This window comes from Ochotona curzoniae, unplaced genomic scaffold (assembly GCF_017591425.1).
Source record: "Ochotona curzoniae isolate NIBS_2020 unplaced genomic scaffold, NIBS_Ocur_1.0 scaffold_4701, whole genome shotgun sequence".
Taxonomy (NCBI): Eukaryota; Metazoa; Chordata; class Mammalia; order Lagomorpha; family Ochotonidae; genus Ochotona; species Ochotona curzoniae.
In genome coordinates, this window is record NW_024467122.1 from 13,541,996 (window position 1) to 13,561,356 (window position 19,361).

General features: G+C 47.2%; 1 protein-coding gene across 5 annotated transcripts in view; it reads right to left on the bottom strand.

The window, feature by feature from the left end:
* Positions 1-324: 324 nt before the first annotated feature.
* TUBGCP5 (tubulin gamma complex associated protein 5) overlaps positions 325-19,361 on the bottom strand; it is a 31,139-nt gene continuing 12,102 nt past the window's right edge. For 2 of the 5 annotated variants that reach the window (XM_040969146.1, XM_040969144.1), the window contains exons 11-23: positions 18,991-19,193; positions 17,361-17,476; positions 14,979-15,247; positions 12,819-13,017; positions 12,052-12,240; positions 9,779-9,961; positions 8,247-8,331; positions 8,026-8,146; positions 7,106-7,287; positions 3,860-3,985; positions 3,214-3,302; positions 1,517-1,617; positions 325-628 (exon numbers count right to left, since the gene is read on the bottom strand). In XM_040969146.1, the coding sequence (XP_040825080.1) occupies positions 582-628; positions 1,517-1,617; positions 3,214-3,302; positions 3,860-3,985; positions 7,106-7,287; positions 8,026-8,146; positions 8,247-8,331; positions 9,779-9,961; positions 12,052-12,240; positions 12,819-13,017; positions 14,979-15,247; positions 17,361-17,476; positions 18,991-19,193 (1,910 nt within the window). In that variant the 3' untranslated portion in view covers positions 325-581. Of the gene's footprint in view, positions 629-751; positions 1,618-3,213; positions 3,303-3,859; positions 3,986-7,105; positions 7,288-8,025; positions 8,147-8,246; positions 8,332-9,778; positions 9,962-12,051; positions 12,241-12,818; positions 13,018-14,978; positions 15,248-17,360; positions 17,477-18,990; positions 19,194-19,361 lie in introns of those variants that run through there. The other 3 variants (XM_040969145.1, XM_040969143.1, XM_040969147.1) reach the window with 2 other exon arrangements.

Consider the following 19,361-nt stretch of genomic DNA (forward strand, 5'->3'; position numbering starts at 1 on the left):
TGAATCATCAGAGGGAAGATCTTCCTCTCTGTCTCTCCTCTCTGTATATCCACCTTTCCAATAAATAAAAGAAATCTTTAAAAAAAATTATTCAGGAATACTGAACAATTACATGTACCAATAGTTGCCTCAAAGTGAAGCTGTTTTTTTCATGCCTATTGATACAGACTTGAAGCTATTTTTCATTTTAAAACTTCCCAAGCAAGTAAAAATATAAATATTTCCCTTTTTGACAAATCTAAGATAACTATTACGGAATACAACATGTGAAACTATTTTAAAAGGCTTCTGTGACCAAGGTACAGAAACAAAAGAAAAAAATAATAATTTCATGTATTTTTATTTTTTTATAAATAATTTCAAAATGATATAATTTATATCTAAGGGTACCCACACCATAAAATTTTAGCTAATATAGTAGGAAATAGCCTATATATATATTTTGCATTATTTACACATTTTTGAATGTACATGATTCTATACACAATCCTGGCAATGCAGAGCTGCTCTGCAAGCTGCACACGGTGGGAACGCGCAGGTTACGGACGCGAGGTCGGAGGCGATCCTGGCCCCGGCAGCGCCTAACTCTGCTCCATGCCTGCCATGAGGGACAGAGCAAGAGACTCCACTGCGGGGAAAAGAAAAGCAAGGTTAAGAAGAACAAGTTAGAAGAAAAAAATATATACATATTTAAATAAAGTTTTAGTGAATTAAAAAGCATATAAAGAAGTGTTCCGTTTTTGTTACAACACTGATTCCTTTTAATGTAAAGATGACTATCTTCACTGATAAAATATAAATGGAAAAAGGCAGTATATTTTCATTTCAGATAATTTAAATTTTGAAAGCAAGACACAGCCTGCCTGCACTGCTGTCCTGTAAGTCACGCAGTGCGGAGTCAGCTCCCGACAGTGTTGTATATTTGCCTGTGGATGAAACCTACTTGTTCTGAACTCTTTCGACACAGACATGGGGAAACATATCACTTCCTCCAACAGTTTTTTTTTTTTTAAATGCTTAGCTACTCTTAGAAAGTAGATAATTTGAATATACAAATTATATCGGAATGGGAGATAACCGATAAACATTCTTTACAAAAAGTTGAGCAAACATACTTCTTTGCATCCAGAATTTAAGCAGCTCTCTCTTCTCCCCTCATACCCTTATTCCATAGCCTATGTTTTCAACTCTCAAGTCCATATTTCAGATGTGGGAACTTAAAAATTGCTAAAAATCCTTTCCCATCTTTTGCAAAGCAACCGTTACAAAGTCTGCACGTGGTAGTCCAATGTACCACCAGAAGTCCACTCCGCCATCTGCCTTGTTTTGTAACAAATGATATTTTAGAAGCAAGCCAACAAGAGCTTCAATCTTAACCTTTCTATTTGATATTCACTTGCTCCCTGCTAACTCTGAGAACACAGCACATGGCACAATTGTAACAGGACTCATCCAATGACTCAGCAATCCCACAGGGACTCAGCGATCCTATAAAAACATGACATGATGTACTCACAATGCGGAAAAGATCCTCTGCAGACAGCTTTGTTTAAAATGGTGACAAGAAACATGTGGCAGTTCTTAAAATCAGACTCCATTTTCTCTATAGATTCCATTCTAGAAAAGAGGAAGTGCACGGGGGACTGAAAGATGGGCTATGACGTCACTTATGAGCAACATCAAATGCACTGTGATTTCTGAAAGTCCCCATTCTAAAGACTATAAAATCAATTGTCCTGCCCTACTTAAAACCTTTCCCAGGTACCTCCAGGACGCTTCCCTGGTCTGCGACACTGGGCTATTTCCAGTCAGCAGCTGCTTCTGGAGCTAGGCTGACTGCACGCAGTTCTCTATTTCTATTTTTTATTTTTGTCTTCTGGAGAAGGTATATTCTCTTCAAGAAAGCACAGTAAATAACAGAGGCCTAAGGCTTGGAATGCTTGCTAGACCGTAACCTACTTACAGGAAGCAGCAAATCCACACAGGGCGTCTACACACCCACCGGCCACCAGCCTCAGCCAGCAGCCCTCAGGCAAGCGTGCCTGCAGCTCAGAACATCTCAATGTGAACATTCCATAAGGATAAGCACTAACAGGAAACACTGCTCTCAGAACAGCCACAGTACCACTTGCTACAAACATTCGAGGATGCTCTGATATCTTCCTGGGCCAGTGGTCAAGCACACTGCAAACTGCTTCCACGCTTTTCACCTTTCTGTGTTAAGCTCCAATGAGCATTAGCGGACTTCCTTAAGTCACGATGACTGACAATGCTTCCTAAGTCCTCCTCCTCGTGCTGCTTTTCTCTGTTTGTTGAAGAAACTGGGGAGAGTTCCATTTCAGCAGATGTATGTGGCAGTGCAATTTCCCGCTGCACCCCACTCCACTCAGAACACGCCCTGCCCCTCTGAGGCGGGCACAGCGGTGAGTGTGGCGTGTGCCTACTGTGCGATCTTGGTGGCTTCACCGAGCCACAGCCACAGGGGAGGACCTCAAGTTTCAGTATGCAGGGAATCCTCATGTCCTCACCGAGGCTAGGGAAGTAGAAGCTGGGACCACACCAGGGCAGTGTGCCAGGCAGGCGTTTTTACTTCAGAGAATTCCAGAGGATGACCTTTATAGGCAAGAGGGGTTGGAAATGCCCAGCTTTACTTCCAGTTCCAGGAGGGCATGGTCCTGCAGCTGGAGAGGCAGTTAGCAACTGTCTCCTGATTTCACAGCTTTTGCCACTCTATGTGACTCATGTGAATAACACACACTGTCTTTTAGCGTTTATCTGAATTACAACTTTGAACCTAAAGCTAACATGATGCCAGAACCTGCTTTAATTTAGCAAATCCAAGCTGGGCAACTGGTCATCACTGGTCATGGCTGGAAATGGGACTGGAGGCATACAGGTTGCTATGCTGTCTACACTATTCTGAGTATATTTCAAATTATCCATAATAAGAATTTAACAAAACATGACTGTAATGTAAGAATGCTTACTTGTCCTAATTAACATGAGATTTTTCCTGTTGTACCTTTCATAAGTAAAAAACTACAAAATTTTTAATGCTACCTAGTTCTAATGAACAAATGCAATTTCCTTGATAATAAAATACAGTAACGCAGTAGGGGTGACGTTGCTGAGATCAAAGGCTCCTGGGCGAAACCTTTACATGGGGAAGCTGACATGGTCATGGCCCAGATGCCCCCCAGAGCACGTACTTACCGCCACGCCCCCAGGCCTGCCTGCCAACCTTCTGCAAACATGAGAGCCAAGTTCAACACCTTCATGATGGCTTCTTTCACAAAGCTGACCTGGAGACCAAAGTCAGGGGCAGGATGTGGGCTCTCTAACTAGGCTTTCGTAGTGAACCCACCACCATCACCCAGTGCAGAGCAGTCACAGGGGCAGCTCATTGGTACAGTGACCGCCCTGCACGTCTCAGGACGGCGCCAGCTCTGAACCGAGCCCGCCTGAGATCAGCCCATCCATTTTACTGTGTACGCAATACAGATCCAGTTAGTGCTGACGCGGAACCAAGAGCGTAAGCTCCCATTTGTTGGGAAAGTCATTTAAATTCAACAATGAAACCGGGCAAGTAATTCCAATGGTGCTTGTACTATTCAAGTATTCACACTAAGCTGCGCACACACAATCACCCCACAATTGCCCAACTGCATCCAGGTGAGTTGGGGCGCTCCACTCATGTTTCTCTTAGATACAATGGGGCACACATTTAATGTAACCTCATTTGACCTGGTCCTTCCTTAAAGAATATTCTGCAGGACAGAAGCATCAGAATCATGACCTTGCACAGCACACAGACAGGAGCACTTGCTCAGCTTCCCTCCGGGACAGTGACGGCTCGTACCTTTTCTCTCAGCAGACATCGATCGTGGATAGTTGACAGGTATCTATAGTGGATTTTAATCAACTGGTCCAAATCCTTGGCTTCCTCCACTTGGTGCTGAAACTCCAGCCCCGTGCTATGAAGAATCTGGGGAAACATAAAAAGCTGAATTAGCATGCTTCATGGAACTGTGTGATGTACATAAAACTATTTTTTTTTTGAAGATTTAAAAAAAATCTATTTAAAAGGCAGAGTTAGAGAGCGAGAGAGAGAGATAACTTCACCTACTAGTTCACAAAAGCTGGGCCTAGCCCAGGCAGTATCTAGCAGCCAGGAGCTTCTTCTGCGTCTCCTATGTGGGTGTGCAGGGGACCAAGCACTTGGATCAGCCTCCAGTGATTTCCCAGGCACTGGCAGAGAGTTGGATTACAAGTAGAGCAGCTGGGATTTGAACTGGTGCCTACATGGGATACTGGCATTACAGGTTATAGCTTTACCCACAATGCCACAGTATCACCCCACTCTTTTTTCAACCATCCTTTTCTTCTCAAATCCTTCCTCCCATAATCACACGTAGGGTAGACATTGTGGTACAATGAGTTAAGCCACCACTGGGACATCTGCATTGCATACTGGAGTGCCTAGCTCAAGTCCCGGCTACCCTGCACTTTGGATCCAGCTTCCTGCTAATGCACCTGGAGGCAGCAGATGGTGGCCCAAGAACCTGGGATTCTCCCACTCACTTGGGAGGCAGACTGGGTTCCTGGATCCTGGATTTGGTCTGGCTTAAACCTGGCTGCTGCCGTCATTTGGGGAGTAAACCAGTAGGTGGAAGATACTTCTGTTTCTCTGACTCGCAAATACGTAAATAAATAAAAATCTAAGGAAAAAAAAAAGAGGAATCACACCTTGCAAGTTTCACATAGCACCCCCACCTTCCTTAAAGGCCGACCAGACAACACTGCCCTTTGATGTGGACACAGTAAAGGGCCAGTCTCGTGGGACAGCCCCTTACACTGCAGGCGTGCTGGAAGCAGTGGCAAGTTCATTAAACTGCACAAATGCCATGGTCATAAAAATTAAGGGTTAAGTTTGTTATAATAACTGAACGTCACTTTTATTATGAACTTGGGTGTTACAGTGAGCTCCACTTCTGATAGAGGAAATTGGTCTTAAAATGAAGATACTTCAAGTGGAAGATGAAAAAAACGAAGAAAAAACTGACTCCTCATCACTTCCCTGCATGAATCAGGGGCTTCCGGCAGCCCCCGGAGCGGCACTGTGGCTGGGGAGGCCCACGTGCGGCCTCTACCTTCCTCACAGCCAAACCTTGGGCTCACTAGGGTCATTTTCCTTTCACAAGAGCGTTCGAGAACTTAAAACCAGAACGGAACTGCATGTATGATACGAGTGGACTCTGTTCTCTTTAGGTCACCAAAATGACAAAACAAAGAAAGCCAGAATGGCAACACGTGCAGCTTTCCAATATCCATTTTTGAACCCAAATGAGAACTTCCTCCGGGAATGGTGATTCAGATGTGTAAGAAAAGCAGTTTCATTTACTTAATGGAAGCTACTTCTTATTTCTTATGGGGAAAAAAAAAGGATATAATCTGGCGGCCTCTTCCTTACACACTGCACTAGCCTGAGGGATTTGGCTGCTACTGAATGCGAAGCCATTTTCCAGGGACGGCAGCTTCTGCTGATGAAAAGAGCACAGCTAATGTTCCAAAACCGACTCCAAAAGAGGGATTTGGGATGTGTCTGTCCCGTGTTTGTGAACAGCGGGGAACCTCCAAAGTTTGAATATACGTGTTCTGGAAGGTTAAACAAACATTTCTAACGCTGTATACAGTGGCACAGTAGTTTAAGTTGCCACTTGGGACTCCTGCAACCTGTATCAGGATGTTGGTTCCAGCCCCAGCACCTCTGTCCTAGTGCAAGGTCTCGCTCATGTGTGCTGGGAGGAGGCGGACACTGGCTTGATGTTCACATCCCCGCCAGTCACATGGGAGACCCACATGGAGTGCTGGCTCCCGCCTGCAGCCTGCTCCAGCCCTGTCAAGGGCATCTGGAGAACAAGCCAGTGGACAGAAGATCTCTCCTTCTCTGGTGCTCTTTCAAGCAAATGTAAATAAACAAACATGAAAAAAGAGACACATTTTGCTTCCTGATATGTTATTTTATGATTAAAAAAACAAAAAGCAGGTCCCGGCGCGGTGGCGCAAGTGGTTAAGGTCCTTGCCTTGCACGCCCGGGATCCCATATGGGAGCCAGTTCTATCCCTGGCAGCCCCGCTTCCCTTCCAGCTCCCTGCCTGTGGCCCGGGAAAGCAGCAGAGGACGGCCCAAAGCCTTGGGACCCTGCACCTGCGTGGGAGACCCAGAAGAGGCTCCTGGCTTCGGATCAGCATAGCATGGGCCGTTGCGCTCACTTGGGGAGTGAATCATCGGATGGAAGATCTTCCTCTTTGTCTCTCCTCTCTGTATATCTGCCTTTCCAATAAAAAAAAATAATAATAATAAAAATAAAAATCTTTAAAAAAAAAACCCAAAGAACAAAAAGCAAAAGCTTTGCAGAAGTCCTCAGCTCTGGCTCAAGGCCATGGCACAGCAGGCAGATCCCCTACCTGCCATGCCAGCACCGCGCCTGGGTGCTGGCGTGTCCTGGCGGCTTCACTTCCGGGCCAGCTTCCTGTAACTGCCCAAGAATGCAGAGGAGGGTGGCATAGGAGCCTCGACCCTGCCACTCACGTGCAAGACCTGGGTGAAGCTCCAGGCTCTGACCTGGCCCAGTCCTGGCAACTGTGGCTACTTGGGGAGTGAACCAAGCGATGCAGTATCTCTTTCTCTGTAACTCCTTCAAATAAATACATCTTTAAAAAAGTTCTCATCCTAAACTTTCTTAGACACACACACACACACACACACACATTGATCTGAAACGCAGAGAGAAAGATCTTCCATTGCTGGTTTAGCCCTAAGTGCCTGTACGAGCTGTGGCCACAGAAGGCCACAGTCAGAGGCCTGGAGTTGAATGTGGGTCTCCCAAAGGGCAGCAGGGACTCTTGGCTGGAGGCATCAGCGGCTGCCTCGCCGGGAGCAGAACTCACTCCAACCCAGGCATTCTGCTATGGCATGGCAACATTCCAAGGACCATCTTCGTCTTTGTGCCAAAGGATCTACATGTAGCCATGGGTCTCTGTGGGTTCACATGTAACCGAACAGCTGTGAGATACAAGGTGAGAGCGCCGAGGCCGACACAGACCCTGGTCATGATGTAGTTGTGCAAGCTGTTCACAAAGTGCATGAGCTTCACCCTCAGCAGGAACAGCCGGTGGATCTGCTGTCTCACTGGCGGCTCTTTCTGTGCTCCAAGCGGAGCGCCTAGCTCGCGTTCACCTGGAAGGCCTTCTTTGAGCGGCAATTTTTCAGCAGAACTAGCCAGCTCTATAAAAGATGGAAAGAGCAAAGTGAAGGGGAGGCACATTGACCCAGGCAGGGCAAGGTTCTGGTGTCACAAAGGGCGTCTCCTGGAGGGTACATCAGGGACTCAGCAAGCATGAAGGTCCATGTGGCCTTTGCAATCACTGTTGTGAGGAATGTAAATGAGGGGTTCTATAAATTTGCCACCTAAGAAAGCTTATTCCGGCTAAATTCTCACTCCAGGTCCTATATCTCTGAATACTCACACAACATTGGGATATTCATTCCAGGCCTGTGATGTCTGTTATAAATACATGTTATTTTGGCATTTGTGTGCGCATAAAAAACTGGCCAAAGGGCCTGGCATGGTGGCCTAGCAGCTAATCTTTGCCTCGTACACACTAGGATCCCATATGGGTGCCAGTTCTAATCCTGGCAGCCCCGCTTCCCATCCAGCTCCCTGCTTGTGGCCTGGGAAAGCAGTTAAGGCTGGACCAAAGCCTTGGGACCCTGCACCCAGAAGAGGCTCTGGGCTCCTGGTTTTGGATTGGCGCAGCTCCAGCCATTGTGGCCGGTTGGGGAGTGAATCAACAGAGAGACAATCTTCCTCTCTGTCTCTCCTTCTCTCTGTATATCTGACTTTGTAATAAAAACAAATAAATCTTTAAAACAACAACAGCAAAAACCTAGCCAAACACCACTGACCTTCTATTTTTGGAGCTAAGATTAAATTACAATTTACTTGTTGAAAACATGTCTTACCACCAAATAACAAAACGTCCAGACTATATTTTGCCCATTTTATTTGCAACAGGAGCAGGAACACCTGATTATAAATTTTTTGGCATTCCAAACTTATAACAATATCCACAGGCCAGGGAACCTGTGGAAACAAAACCAAAAAAATTAGAGCAGAAAGCAAGCTACCAATTGTGTGTTTTAACTTTAACAGAAAACAAGAGTTGTAGAGGTTGAGCACATACCTTGTAGCTCAGAGTTAAACCATCCAAGATATGAACAGGGAGCTTCTTCTTAGCTGTGTCCACACTCTCAAAAGATATAGACAGACTGAATAAGAAATTCCAGCTTTAGTTTGAGTGTACTATGTTCATATAAAGATGCCTTTTAAAAAAACAATTGGCACTTCAACATTTATTTACATATTATCCTAAAAAGCATATATTTCAAAGGAACGTAAATATGGCAACTAAGCAATGTTTTCTAGCATATATTCCAGCAGAGGCTCCTGAGATTGCTTTGAAAGATGGAAGAGGGACAAGGATTTTAGATAATGGGTCTAACTACAGATAGAAGAGATTTTAACAATGTCAATTCTTCATTAAAAAAAAGGCAAAGCCTTTTTGCATACTATACAACTGACAGGAGACTAATATCCAGGATTTACAAAGAGCTTCAGAAACCCAGGGACAGTAAAAAACAAAGCAAAAAACCAAAAACAAACAAAAACCCTGTGGAAAACATGGGCTAGCCATCAGGGAGATACAAATGAAAACCACACTTAGGTGCCATCTAACTCCAGTCAGATTGGCATATATTCAGAACTCAACTAACAACACCTGCTGGTGTGGATGTGGGGAGAAAGGAACCCATCTTCACTGCTGGTGGGTGTGCAGGCTAATCAACCACTATGAAAATCAGTATGGAAAATGCTGAGAGAATTGCAAATAAACCCGCCATGTGACCCAGCTATCCTGCTCTTAGGAATATACCCAAAAGAAATTAAAACTACACATGAGAAGGGGTTCTGTAATACTATATTTACAGCAGCACAATCTCAAGATTCTCAAGAAAGGGAGCAGAGGACACGTACAGGGAGTGGTTTGCACCTGGGATGCCCAGGCTCCAAGTGTTCTTGTCTTGGGAAGTCATCAAAATGCTGCACGGGGACTGACCCCTTGGTCCCAGAGAACCAACACATGATAGCAATGTGGCTGGGCAGCACAGTAGGGAGCTCAACACCCAAGATGGTGGGAGCCAAGGGAGCCACATGGGGTGTGGGCACACAGTGGGGCTGCAGATGGCCCCACAGAAGCCAAGGGAGCCACACGGGGTGTGGGCACACAGTGGGGCTGCAGATGGCCCCATGGGAGCCAAGGGAGCCACACGGGGTGTGGGCACACAGGGCTGTGGATGGCCCCACGGGAGCCAAGGGAGCCACACGGGGTGTGGGCACACAGTGGGGCTGTGGATGGCTCAAGGGAGCCATATGGGCTTTGGGCACACAGTGGGGCTGTGGATGGCCCCACGGGAGCCAAGGAAGCCGTATGGGCTCTGGGCACACAGCGGGGCTGTGGATGGCTCCACAGGATGGTCTCCCTTAGCGGGTGGGCACTTGGTTACTCACTGGCCCCATTTTCCAATATGGAAAATAATGCTAGCAAACCTCACAGAGCTAAAGTGAAGATTAAGAAAGATGATAACTAAAAATTCCCATACTTTTTGGCACATGACTTTTTTACACAATTTTAACCAAAAGGTGTCTCCTGGTTTTTACCGTGCGCTATCTTCAGGGTAACGCTGCCCTACAGCTTCCTGGAGCTGGACGTTAAGAAAAGACACATTCTGCCAGGTTTCCTTTTCTCGTATTTTGTCAAAAATGGATGTGTAGAAGTCATACATGGTATCTCCACCTTCCATCAAGAAAAAATTCCTCATCGCCTGCAGGTATTCCACCAGCCTAGAGGGGACAGGAGGGGCAAAGACATGTCTCCATTTCATAAGGCAGGATTCAGCACCAACACTAGGATTTGTACACGGGCATTTTAGTGATATAAGCTTCTAGTCTGTATTTATTCAAATGAGAAATACTTCTCTTAAAGATTTAGTTTCTCTAAAGATGTATTCATTTCTATTTGAATGACAGATACATATGGAGAAGAAGAGACACAGAGAAAGAGAGATTCCATCTGCTGGTTCACTCCCCAAATGGCTGCCACGCCTGGAGCTCGGACATTCCGAAGCCAGGAGCCAGAAGCTTCCTTCAGGTCCCCTACACGAGTGCTTGTCCAAGGACTTGGGCCATCTTCTACTGCTCTCCCAGGCACATCAGCAGGGAGCTGGATCGGAAATGGAGCAACCAGGACTTGAACTGGCATGTGTATGGGATACCAGCACAAGAGACCTGAACTCCAGGCCACAGTGCTAGCATCTAAACACCTTTTTCAATCATTAAAATTATGTGTTTTCCTTTATCAGTCAGAAACAAATGAAATCTTTCTATATTATTATTAAAAAATTGCATATAATCATACAAACATGACAAAAAATTAATTCACACTTTCCCATCCACAGTGAATATCCACTGTTAAATATTTGGGATATTTCTTTCCAGAATGCTTGTTTATATAAAAATCAATCTTAAAAACAAAACAAAATACATCTGAGGTCGGCACAGTCGCTCAGCAAGCTGATCCTCTGCCCTGTAGCACCAACATCCACATGGGCGTTGGTTCAAGTCCCGGCTGCTCCACTTCCTAGCCAGCTCCCAGACCTGTGGCCTGGGAAAGCAGTAGAGAATGGCCCAGAGCCCTGGACTCTTGCTTCAGGTCTAGCTCCAGCTGTTGCAGTCATCTGGGGAATGAACCAGTGGGTAGAAGATCTCTCTCTATCTGTAAATCTGCCTTTCAAATAAAAAACAAAAAAATCTTTTAAAAAAAAATCTGTGTGCAAACATAAGTTTTACAAAGTTCTTACATGGTATGGATATGCATCTGGTGCAGAACCAGTCATCTATTAGCAATGGCATGCTTTTCAGCCTCAGCAAACTGTGCGAGGGATTTACTTACTCGTCTGAAATATAAAATTACAGAGAGGAGGACAGAGCTCTTCCATCCATCTGCTGCCTCTCCCTTCAAATGGATGCAACAGCCAGGACTGGGCCAGAAACTTCTCACAGTTGCCCCTCTGGGTGGCAGAGGTCCAAACACTTGGACCACATTCTGCTGCTTTCCCAGGCTATTAACAGCAAGCTGGGTTAAAAATGGAACAGTCAGGACCCAAATCAGTGCCCATATGGGATGCTGGTGTCACACAAGTCAGCTTTACCCACTATGCCACAGCACTGACCACACGACAGATACTTCTGTACAACAAAATCTTTCCATATTTTTTTTGTTTACATTTTCAACTCTAAACAAATAAATAAACTTTAAAACAGTTAAGAAGATATTGCTAGGGGCCATGTTGTGGCCTAGTAAGTAAAGCTGCTGCCTGCAGCTTTATATTCTACAGTCATTAAAAGAACAGTGTCCCAGGTGGGAGAGAATTTGTGTCCTGCTGTTCCATTTCTGCCCCATTAGCTCCCTGCAAATGGCTTGGGAAAAGCTGTGGAGGATGGCTCAAGCCCTCGGGCCCCACGTCCAGTACCCGGGAGCACTGGATGAAGTTGCTGGCTTTGGCTTGGCCCAGCCTCAGCTGGTGGGGGAGTCTGGGGAGTGAGCCAGCAGAAAAAAATGTCCTCTGTCTCTTTCTCACTGTAACTATTTCCCCAAAAAAACCCCAAAAGATACTTGTGGTTACCATTAATCCTCTCAAAAGAAAATTGCTTACCCTAATACAAATTAACCTGAAGCACAGGTTTGAAAATAATTTCAGCTGTTTTTGATGACCACTCCTAAAACGAAGTTACTCCTTTTTACCTAAAACTAAGTTACCCCCACCATGGGGGAAGGGTCCGGGGAGGGACTGGGGGAATCCCAGAGCCTATGACACTGTGCCCTAAAATCAAATGTAATTAAACAAAAACAAAACTAAGGTACCCCTTCTTACCTGTAATCTTTTTTGAGAGTTCGCATGAGAGTCCCACAGCACTCCAGATACTGTTTATCGATATGAGGATAGAGGCAAGACCTCAGCGTCAACTCAAAGGTCTGGCAGGTCACAGATTCCGACGACCGATCAACACACACGTCGCCGCCAGAAAATTTCTCATGAAAGTCGCTCTGCTCCAAATACAACCTACAAGGTAAAACACGAGTCTTCTTTATATGAGCTGCTACCCACAGAATTCCCTTAAAGCATCACTTTCGCCTTTCGTCTTAAAATACCCAATTTATACTCAAAGAGAAAAATCTTTCCTTCCAAAATATTTCATTAGGACAAGGTACTGGAGCAGACTCTCCTAGCTGGTAGGGTGGCCTGCAAGCTGTGAACACTGGCCATCAGACAGGGTGGCACTGCTTGGCCAGTAATGGTGCTAGGTGCCCCCAAACCTGCGAAGGCCAAGCCCCCCGTCTATGCGCAGCTGACATCTGCCCACGACCATGTCACCGGGAGCGTTTTCTGGGTGGGCACAGCTCTCTCCATGAGCCTGAGGACCCACATCCAGGGAGAAGACAGCAGGACCAAGTCTACAGTCTACTACAAATGACAGGGGGGGTAATCACACGTGTGAGACGAGCGAACACAACAACCTGTATTACATTCACCGCAGAGCACGGCTGTGGGTTTTGCTTAAGGCTGGCAGATACCAACAGTTACCACACAGTGCACAGTTCCGTATTTCAGCCACCCAACATGCAGCAGCTGGGCGTCACCTCGCAAAGTTAATGGCCAGGAGCGGGTCGTGCGTGTCGTCCAGCTCCAGGTGCCTTTCTGCAATGGACTGCATCTTGATGAGCTGCTCCTTGGTCGCCTGCTCCTCCGTGAGGACCTGTGGCGCGGCCTCTTCTCCGTGCCGGAGCCGCGACTGCACCGACTCCAGGAAGAGGGTGTACAGGCTCTTCCTTTCCGCATCTGCACACGGAGAAACACGCAGGGAGATGACGATCGGTGACCCCCACCAGGCACCGCAAGGTCGGCTGCCTCAACACAGCCTGAGACTTCTTGGTGTTCTGCGGGTCTATCACTACTGCTTCAGTTTTACATACCTTACAGCAAGATTAAAGTTTTAAATCTGCTATTACACAACTGAGAGGTGCATTTTTTAAAAGATTTATTTACTTTTTATTGGAAAGTCAGGTGTACGAAAGGAGGAGAGACAGAGAGCAAGATCTTCTGTCTGTTGATCGACTTCCCAAGTGGCTGCACTGGCCAGAGCTGAGCTGATCTGAAGCCAGGAGCCAGGAGCCTCTTCCAGGTCTCCCATAGGGGTGTGGGATCCCAAGGCTTTGGGCTATCTTCGACTGCTTTCCCAGGCCACAAGCAGGGAGCTGGATGGGAAGTGGAGCTGCCGGGATCAGAGCCAGCGCTCATATGGGATCCCGGCACATGCAAAGCAAGGACTTTAGTTGCTAGGGTACTGCACCAGGTACAAAAGGTTCATGTTAAGATCACAAAGTAGAACCCGGCACGATGGCGCAGTGGTTAAGGTCCTCGCCTTGCACGCCCGGGATCCCATATGGGCACCGGTTCTAATCCCAGCAGACCCGCTTCCCTTCCAGCTCCCTGCCTGTGGCCTGGGAAAGCAGTCAAGGACGGCCCGAGGCTTTGGGACCCTGCACGCGCGTGGGAGACCCAGAAAAGTCTCCTGGGTTCGGACCAGCATAGCATCGGCCGTTGCGCTCACTTGGGGAGTGAATCATCGGACGGAAGATCTTCCTCTCTGTCTCTCCTCTTTGTATATCTGCCTTTCCAATAAAAAAATAATAAAAATAAATCTTTAAAAATAAAATAAAATAAATCTTAAAAAAGATCACAAAGTATAAGCTAATTTTTTTCTGACAGAGCAGAATCTCACGCAGAATGCTTGAAGGTTAATTCACTTTCACATCACACAACATTATGGTAATTATAAGATTTCCTCGGGGCTCAGTGCAGTAGCCTAGCAGCTAAAATCCTCAGTTTGCATGCACCAGGATCCCATATGGGTGCCAGTTTGTGTCCCGGTGGCCCTGCTTCCCATCCAGTTCCTTGCTTGTGGCCTGGGAAAGCAGTCCAGGATGGCCCAAGCCTTGGGACCCTGTACCTGCATGGGAGACCCAGAAGAGGCTCCTGGCTCCTGGCTTTGGATCGGCTCAGCTCTGCCTGTGGCAGCCATATGGGGAGGGAATCAATGGATAGAAGATCTTCCTCTTTGTCTCTCCCCATCTCTGTGTACCTGACTTTCCAATAAAAATATAATAAATCTTAAAAACTATTTTTTTCTCAGAATTTATGATCAAATCTGAACTGTTCATTGACAGATTACTGTGTGCCAGGGTCACTAGTCCCCCAAGAGCTTCAAACACCACGCGCAGGGCGGAGGGCAGGGAGTGCCTTTGTGAAGGAAGGGACCAAATGAGTGACATGCGTCTGGGGCTTCCTGTGACCACCGGAAATGGGCTTCCTCCTTTTCCAGTTCAGAGGCTGCACGCTCACAGACCTAATTATTGTGATCATTTCCAGGACACACAAGGCTCTGATGATTTGTGGGATGCCAGAAGTGAGCAGGGAGGAGTTAGTCCTACCCTGAGAGGGCACTGGTGGGATGGGCATCCCTGCCTGGCCGTGAAACCACTGGGTCAGATGCTGACTAAACCACACCCACCACACAGTGGCCCAGTGGGCCATTTGAGTTCACTTTCTAGCTCTGGCCCCAGGAACTTCTGGTCCCCAACACAGGAGACCACAGTGGAGCTCCCAGCTCCTGACCGTAGCCCGATCCCAGCTGGTCATGGCCATTCGGGCGCTGATTAGCAGGTGGGAACTCCATCTGTTCTCTGAGATAACGACACACCACGTGAGTCAAAGGCTTCCCGACGGAAGGGGCGGCCCACCTCGGGCTGCTGCCTGGCCCGCGGGGCTCTCGGCACAGCGCAGGTTCTTGAGCAGCTGCATGGACTTGCCGGCCATTATGATCCGCTTCAGCACCGGCTTCAGGAAGGACACCATGGTGTGCTGCCTGCTGGACGGCCCCTGGTCGCTGCCGGAGCTGGCACTGGCGTTGTCGCTCATTTTGTCCTCGTTTTCTGTCTTTTCCGACACGCTGTATAACGTGTAAGTTGCATACCAAAAGTCTCTGTGATTGACTGGAACATTTTTGTTTCTGTAGAGATTCAGAGGAATTATAAACTTTCATTTTTCTTCCTAAAATAACAAAAATCTTTCACAGCTTTGGCATGTTATCCAGGCATTCCAAAACATGATAACAGCGATTTTGTAGTAAAATGAAACAAACTTTGGACCGAGTGGGGCAGTTTTTATCCGTCCCTGGGTCGACAAAGTAAAGTGAACATATACTCTGAAGCGTGTTTGTAAAATTTAAGGAGAAACAGCTTCCTGAACTAGAATTAAACAAAATATGATGCAGATGGTCCTTTTTAGAATTAAGCCTTTCCAAGAAAAATTTTAAAATCCTAAAAAAAAAGTCTTCCCAATTAAAAAAAAAAATAAAGTCTGCCCATTTTCATCATCTGTGAAACTAATTTCTCGATTTCTCTATTTTTCTTCCCCAATGAAGTTCTTAATTGTACTGCTTTTAGTGATGAAGTGATGTCCACTGGCCTAGAACAAGGGTGGGGGCTCATGAAACCTTCTGGTCTGGTCCTGCCAAGGCGACCACAGGCAGGACTCAAAAGCCAATCAATGAGCCCGGCGTAATGATGCAATGGTTAAGGTCCTCGCCTTGAACAAGCCAGGATCCCATGTGGTCACCCGTTCTAATCCTGGTAGCTCCACTTCCCATCCAGCTCCCTGCTTGTGGCCTAGGAAAGCAGTCGATGGCCCAAAGCCTTGGGATCCTGCACCCGTTTGGGTGACCCAGAAAGAAGTTCCTGGCTCCTGGCTTCAGATAGCACAGCACTGGCCATTACAGCTACTTGGGGAGTGAATCATTCGATGGAGGATCTTCCTCTCTGTCTCTCCTCTTCTCTGTACATCTGCATTTCCAATAAAATAAATAAATATTAAAAAAAAAAAAGCCAATCAATGTAGAGTAGACTACATTTGAAGTTGATGTTACAAGATCCTGGAAATGATGCTCTAAGTATTCTAACGTCCCGGCATGATCGGCAGAGCACCATTCTCCTGGACTGCTCCGGTCTGATGGCCAGGGAGGCCAGCTCCTCCAGCAGGCCCGGGGAAGAGCTCTGCGGACCTGCAGGCCTGTGCCTGCATGAGTTCAGGGGCTGCAGCAACAGACACCACACTGCCGGAAGAACCATGCAGCCTGCCACGGGGTCTGCAGAGTGGGTGCATTTTCTAGTTTATGTGGTTCCCTCTAGAACAATCCATCAACGGAGGGGAATCCTAAATAGATTAAGGTTTTTCTCAGTTCTTATTATTAATATAATGATATGAGAGTAAAGATTCAGTAGCTTATTCTGAGGACTCGAGAGGACTTTCTGTAACACTTTCACCTCTTTTATTGACTAATGACAAAGGAGATAGGTAAACATTTGATAACACTGGAATTCATTTTTGGGGAAAACAATGTGCATTTTAACATACCAGTTACTCATAAATATAACTACCATTCAAAAATACAGTCTGTTAACAAAGGCTGTGAACCAGTATGAACCTGGGTATTTTAAACTGGCCAGTAGCGGCATTTTCTATGACAATGCAATGGAATCTGCCGAGGCTACACAGCGGTGACATAGCTCTGCAGCTGGAGCCAACTGCTCCCAGCGGCTGCTGGAATTAACACATGCAACTGGACTTATATGTGAGAGTACAGCTGTGATGAGAGCACCTAGTGCAGGCAGCGCCCAGTGAAGGCCATGTCCAGTGAAGCCGCGCCCAGTGCAGGCAGTGCCCAGTGAGGGCAGCACCCAGTGCGGGCAGCGCCCAGTGAGGGGAGCACAGGCAGCGCCCAGTGAGGGCAGCGCCCAGTGAAGGCCATGCCCAGTGCAGGCAGTGCCCAGTGAGGGCAGCACAGGCAGCGCCCAGTGCGGGCAGCACCCAGTGAGGGCAGCGCCCAGTGCGGGCAGCACCCAGTGAGGGCAGCGCCTAGTGCAGGCAGTGCCCAGTGAGGGCAGCACAGGCAGCGCCCAGTGAAGGCTGTGCCCAGTGAGGGCAGCACAGGCAGTGCCCAGTGAAGGCTGTGCCCAGCGAGGGCAGCGCCCAGTGCGGGCAGTGCCCAGTGAGGGCAGTGCCCAGTGAAGGCTGAGCCCAGTGCGGGCAGCACCGGTGCTCTCAGCCCCGAGCCTCGGCCTCACCTCTGGATGATGAACTCCCTGGCGCCGTCCCACAGGTGCCCGTGCACGATCCACTCGTCCACGGTCTGCAGGTAGGGCCGCACCGTTTCCACCCACAGAGAGAACAGGAGTGAGACCTGTGGATGAGGAGGCGCAGTCAGCGCTCAGGGCTCCTGCAGAATTCAGCTCAAAAGTAACCAAAGCACCTTCAGAATGGGTTCAAATCCTTACGAAAAACTTACCTAACATGGAATAATGCTATTTGTCAGGACCCTCTTGAGAGTAAAAGGCAGGCAGGTGTATCCTGGGCCAGCTCACACAAACAAGTATAGATGCCCTATCTAAACAGCACTGCCAACTTTTTTTTTTTAAAGATTTATTCATTTTTTATTGGAAAGTCAGATACACAGGGAGGAGGAGAGACAGAGGAAGGTCTTCTGTCCATTGATTCACTCCCTAAGCAACCACAATAGCCAGAGCTATCTTAAGCCAGGAGCCAGGAACCTCTTCCAGACCTCCCACATGGGTGCAGGGTCCTCCACTGCTTTCCCAGGCCACAAACAGGGAGCTGGATGGCCAACCAGTGGCCATATGGGATCCTGGTGTGTGTAAGGCAAGGACTTTAGCTGCTAGGCTACTGCACCGGGCCCCTGCCAATGTTTTTTACTAAGAATGAGAACATTGATTTTACTCGCTTACAGTTTCTAATAGGGGAAAAAATTGTAGAACTGAAAGAGATCAACAGGGCCCGGCACAGTAGGATAATGGTTAAGGTCCTCGCCTTGAACATGCCAGGATCCCATACGGGTGCCGGTTCTAATCCTGGCAGTTCCACTTCCTCCATCCAGCTCCCTGCTTGTGGCCTGGGAAAGCAGGGCGGCCCAAAGCCTTGGGACTCTGCACCCGTGTGGGAGACCTGGAAGAAGTTCCTGGATCCTGGCTTTGGATCAGCTTAGCTCTGGCAGTTGCAGCCACTTGGGGAATGAATCAATGGACAGAAGATCTTCCTCTCTATCTCTTCTCCTTCTGTATACCTGACTTTCCAATAAAAAATAAATTTTTAAAAAAATGCATTTAACATATATATATAACACTAAGTGCATTCTCTTAGCTATTTTAAATTGTAACATTAGCAGTGTTGAGTAAGTTCATATTATGACAAATTTCCAGGACTTTTTCATGATGTAAAACCATCATGAACTCTGCACCCATGGAAGACCTCCTCATTCCTCTCTAGCCCCTGGAAGCCAACATTTTGTCTTCTGTTTCTATTAATGTGAGAGACAGACAGAAAGGCCTCCCATCCATGGCTGATTCCCCAAAAGCCAACAATGGCCCAGCCCTAAGGCAAGAACCTCGGCCTCAATCCAGATCTCCTACGCAGATGGCGGGAGCCCAGCTTCTGACCCATCACTGTTGCCTCCGAGGGGCTGCGCTAGCAGGAAGGTGGAATCCTGAGCTACAGCCGGGAACTGAACCCAGGTACTTTGACATGGCATATGTCTGTCCTAACCACTAGGCTAAACGCCCACCTTGATTTAAGCTTCATTTAATTTATATGTCATTTGACATGGAACTGTGCCCGGCCCTCCAGCACTCTGCTGTACAGAATGGAGACACACTGATAAGACCAGGCAGATGTCTCACGCACCGTTTGCTCAGAAGCTTCTCCAACGTTGTCATATTCAAGAATGGCCTTGTACAGGGTGTTGAGCAGGTGAGACGCCCGGACGACATTGCGAGTGTCAGGTGGAACTTCAGCTACCCCAGTGCTGAACACTTTGTGTAGGACCTTGAGCTGGGCCAGGCGCGGCGACAACTTGTCTACCACTATTGCAAGAGTTATTGTAGTGTCTGTAAGGGACAATAAATCAAACTCAACATCAGGAGAAAAAAATCTACATCCAGAATGTGTTATAAACAGGAAGCCACTGATCTGGCTTGTGGACAGGCATGGCAAAATGGAGGGTGGTCGGTGTTAATCTTGTTTCACAAGGAAGCAAGAATTCCTACAAGTCCAGG